The sequence below is a fragment of the Lolium rigidum genome, chromosome 1 (genome assembly GCF_022539505.1).
Source record: "Lolium rigidum isolate FL_2022 chromosome 1, APGP_CSIRO_Lrig_0.1, whole genome shotgun sequence".
Classification (NCBI taxonomy): Eukaryota; Viridiplantae; Streptophyta; class Magnoliopsida; order Poales; family Poaceae; genus Lolium; species Lolium rigidum.
The window spans coordinates 8,394,443-8,399,266 of NC_061508.1; the positions used below are offsets into that span (position 1 = coordinate 8,394,443).

General features: G+C 41.7%; 1 protein-coding gene across 1 annotated transcript; it reads left to right on the forward strand.

Annotated features, from left to right (window-relative positions):
• The first annotated feature begins 365 nt into the window (after positions 1–365).
• Positions 366–4,624, forward strand: LOC124667042 (proteasome subunit beta type-6-like). The gene is made up of 8 exons (XM_047204377.1): positions 366–514; positions 1,565–1,641; positions 2,329–2,384; positions 2,536–2,608; positions 2,718–2,829; positions 3,105–3,178; positions 3,678–3,752; positions 4,337–4,624. Exons 1-8 carry the CDS (start codon positions 379–381, stop codon positions 4,466–4,468), a joined length of 735 nt encoding a protein of 244 aa, XP_047060333.1. The 5' UTR covers positions 366–378; the 3' UTR covers positions 4,469–4,624.
• The last annotated feature ends 200 nt before the right edge of the window (positions 4,625–4,824 follow it).

The window sequence follows — 4,824 nt, forward strand, 5'->3', positions numbered from 1 at the left end:
ACTTCCTCCGTTCCTGAATACAAGCCATATGATTTTTCAAGAAGAATTCCAGAATATAGGTTTTAGTGCGACACATCACTTGTTGGAGAAAATATTTAGCTTTTCTTGGTTTTTTTTTTATCTTCGCCGGAAAAAAAAAGTAGATAGAGAAGAACTCCTTCGCCTAGCCCTGCCCGACCAGGTCCAGCCGCACCCCGAGTCCGACCGAGAGACACCCTTCCCCTCCCGGTTCCGGTTCCCCTTGTTTCTTTCTTGCGTGGGAGGCCAAGCCTGCGATTCTGCCAACAATAGCAAACCCCACACACCTCGTCGCGCTTCACATCTCGCTCGCTCGCTCGCCGCTAGGGTTCGTCCCCGCCGATCTCCCCGCCGCCCGCCATGGACGCCTCCTCGCTCGCGGGCTCCTCCTCCGCCGACGCGCCCACCTCCGGGGAGCACCGGATGGGCACCACCATCGTCGGCGTCTGCTACGACGGCGGCGTCGTCCTCGCCGCCGACTCCAGGACCAGCACAGGTACGCCTCCGATCCGCGCGCATGCCGCGGATGCTTCTCCCGTGGCTGATGTAGTGGTTAGGTTTGGGCCGGAGATCGCGCGTCGCGCCTCTGATTTCGCTCCTAGATCGCCGGCGAAAACCTAGGGATACATATCCTACACCTGCTGCGGTTGCTGCGTCTCCTCTGTAATTAGGCGTTTCGCGCTGTGCTAGTTGCGAGATCAGGGGGGAATCGTCTGTGTTTGCAGTCGACGAGTAATATAAGCCGGGTAACATGAGAAGTACCACCATGTTTGATTCAGCAAACGAGAGCTCCTAGGGGTACATATCGTACACCTGCTGTATAATTAGGAATTAGGTGTTTCGCGGTATGCTCGTTGCGAGATCAGGGGGAATCGTCTGTGTTTGCACTCGACGAGTAATATAAGCCGGGCGTTTTAAATTTATTAGAAGTACCACCATGTTTAATTCCGCAAATGAGAGCTCAATATATCTAAAATTTATGGACTTCCTTGCCATTGAATTAGAGGCAACCGTACCCGGGATTTGTTATGGTAGTTATCACCAGGGCAGTGAAGAACTAGACATATGTGCTTTGTTTATCGATCTGGAACCTTGCATCATTGCCATTTATCTTAGTACCTTCTTACCGACTTACTGGTTTATAAGTACCGCCATGTTTGATGCAGCAAATGAGAGCTCGAAGTACTGCTGCATGTATGCGAAATTTGTGGTCTGGCTTGCCATAGAATTAGAGGCGAACGAACACAGGACTTGCTAGGATAGTTACCATGGGGTCAGTGAAGAGAATTTGAATACCTGCCTCCTTTTATTTGAAGAGTACTGTGACCTGTTTTGCATACCTGGAACCTTAAATCATTGTCACTAGATTAGCATGTTTTGACCGAGTTACTGAACATGCCTCCCTAAGATGTCTTCAGTGCTCTGGAATCTCTCTAGTTTTGCAGTCATGTGACTTATGTTCGGATTAATGAAAGTGCCATTTACATGTTTTGCTCATTGGATTTTATTTGCCTAATATCTGTTGTTGCCTGCTCTTAATTCACAGGAATGTATGTGGCAAACCGTGCTTCCGACAAGATTAGTCAGCTGACTGATAATGTTTATGTCTGCCGCTCTGGATCTGTAAGTGTTCATTATTAAGTTGAAGATTGGACACTTCTCATGCTGTTTTCTGCGTGTTGTTTTGTTTTTGAGATTTGAGTAGGCTCCGTTGAGTTAGTTGATTTCATAGCTCATGTAATTTTCATTCTTCATTATTGTTCCCTAAATCTAATTGTAGGGTATGTTTATTGCTGGTGTTGTTAATGAACAAAACAAAGTACCAGCTAGCAAGACAAGATATTGTGTTATGCTTTTGAACCCCAACATTTTGTTGCTGTCTTGTCATTGCTCGTCTTCTGGAAGAGTGGAACTCCCCATGTCACATGGCCAATAATTAGTGTTGGTTTTCTGATCTCCTGCTTCAGAAATCACATGATCTGTTCAGCAGTTCTCTTCCTCTCGGAACATAACATGTTTCTCATTATCTTGAAGACTGCTGATACACAAGTTATTTCGGATTATAATTTAACATGTTTTTTCTGATTTTTGAGATCTGAGTAAGACCGTTTAGTGGATCTTATGTTATGCTTTTGCATGCCATCGTTTTGTCATTGTCTTATCATTGCTTCTCTTCTGGAAGAGTGGAACTCCCTGTTTTATATGACCATATCATTAATGTTGATTTTTTGCTTTTTTCATGGTAGCCAGAAATCACATTCTTATCAGAAGTTCTCTGTCTCACATAACATATTAATCTTTATCATGCAGGCTGCTGATACACAAGTTATTTCAGATTATGTGCGTTATTTTCTCCACCAACACACGTAAGTGCTTCTATATGCAAAGCACTGTAAAGCAGGCATTGAATGAGTTAAAATAGAACCTGGATCTCATATGTCAATATGATTGTACAGTCAATCGAGTATTTGGTCTGCAAGATAGCTGATGTAAAGTTTTTTTTCCCTTCATGTACAGTATTCAGTCTGGGCAGCCAGCTACTGTGAAAGTTGCGTCCAACTTAGTTAGGTTGCTGGCCTATCAGAACAAGGTACGTCCTTGGTGGCATTTGAGAATACAAGAATATTGATGGTGCTTAATGTCAGTCCACCTTCTTGAATACTTGGCATCTCATTCTGATACTTGTTATCAATGACTAGAGCATGTTGCAAGCTGGAATGATAGTTGGTGGATGGGATAAATACGAGGGAGGCCAAATCTACTCAGTCCCTCTTGGTGGAACGATTCTTAGACAACCATTTGCAATTGGAGGTAAGTGCATAATTCCTTTCCTATGCTTGAGCATAGATCTTTGAGTAGGTTGTATTATTCTCTTGCAACAAACCTTATGCACTCTAGGTAGTACTCAGTTCCCTGTGGCTGTATGTATCGCATTATACTGGGCTTTTAATCATACTCCTTATCCTTGTTGAGTGCAACTTGGCTGTGCCAAGAAATATTGTTCATAGAATTTTCCTAATGCAGCTTTAGTGTGGTTATACAAGATGCAGGTTCTCATACTCCTATGTCATTGTCTACCTTTTCAGGATCTGGTTCCAGTTACCTGTATGGATTGATGGATCATGAATGGAGAGACGGGATGACCCAGGAAGAAGCTGAGGTATGTCAGTTAGTTTGTCTCGGAAACTAGATATCAATTAATAGATCTTTTGCGCTAAAGATGGAGTAACATGACATAGTTTGTTTAATGTATGAGGTTCAATCATAATTTTTTTTCAATCCCCATTTTGTTCATATTGCTGTTTCCTTGTTTGGTTGCTTTGCTTTGGTTATGGGGAGTTAGGATATGAAGTCTTGCTGTTACTCCCTCTGATCCATATTGCATCCCATTAAAAGGGATGTATCTACAATTAAAATGTGTCTAGATACATCTGTATTAGTGTCAAATAATATGAATCGGAGGGAGTATTATTTCCTTAAAGTGGAATAAAGCTTTTTCATGGCTTTTGTGGCAGTTTTGCTCATCATTGACATCGAGTAAAGTGCTGGTCATTGTGAATACATAGTCTAGAATTGTAGAGCATAACATCATTTCTCATTTTATTCTTTGTATCATTGCGATGCATCTCCTAACATAGTTCTTATCCTTATCTTAACAGAAATTTGTGGTGAAGGTGGTTTCCCTTGCTATTGCACGTGATGGTGCTAGTGGAGGGGTTGTCCGCACCGTTACTGTATGTCCTCTTCTCATGCAAATTTCTTGCTTTGTTCCTTTGTTTGGAAGTACACATTATCAGGGGAACTTATACTTTGCTCATTTGAATGGACATTTCTCCAATATAAAGATTATAAAATCTGGCTGATTGTCATCTTTGAAAACCAGATCAGTCTTAACCTTAAAACCAATATTTGACAGTCTCTTGTAATGGTTTGTAAAATTAGATCAACCAAAAATTAAGACCAAATTTGTTATCTTCTGTGGCAAGTATCTTCGAAAACAAGATCAGTCTAACCTTAAAACCAAATAGCTATTCTCCCGACGGCTCTTGATTTTCTAGAATTATCTTCAATTGGTTCATACCCTGAAATAAGCAGGTAAACAATTATCATTATCTTGTATAGCTCTTTTTTTTTTTTTGCTGAAAATCATGACTGGTTTGCAAAACTGTGTGTAATGCAGTGTGATAACGCAGACTGTCAAATAGAAACATGTCCTTAAAATTTTATTTTTCATCTTCAACATGTCTCTTAAATAAGCCGTTTCGTTTTACCAGAGACTTGTCCCTACTTAGATGTACTGATTTGTGATCCATCGCAGATAAATGCTGACGGTGTTAAGAGGAGCTTCTACCCTGGTAACAAACTGCCACTGTGGCACGAAGAGCTGGAGCCACAAAACTCTCTGCTTGACATCCTTGCTGCTGGTAGCCCTGACGCGATGGTCCAGTGAATTTAATGTGCAGACTTCCTTTGTCATCTTCCTACTGTACCTGACATGTTCTAGATTTGAGCTGAATACTTGGAAGAGATTCTGTGGAAGTATGCTACACCAACTTGTTTTCCTCCGTATTATTACAAACTTGATAGTACATTCCTTCATCGATTGTGGAGTCATGTTCATGGTTCCGTGTCCTGTGCGTCTCAACTATTGCTTGCTTCTAAGCATCCAGATATAGATTAAGGCATCAAAACTTTAGCTTAGCAATAGCAAAGTAATATGTTCTTACTGGGGATACCCTTGGTTATAAGGTCTATCGTTGTCACGACGAACCTGGTTTGTAGTTAACTTGTGGACGGTGCTACCTC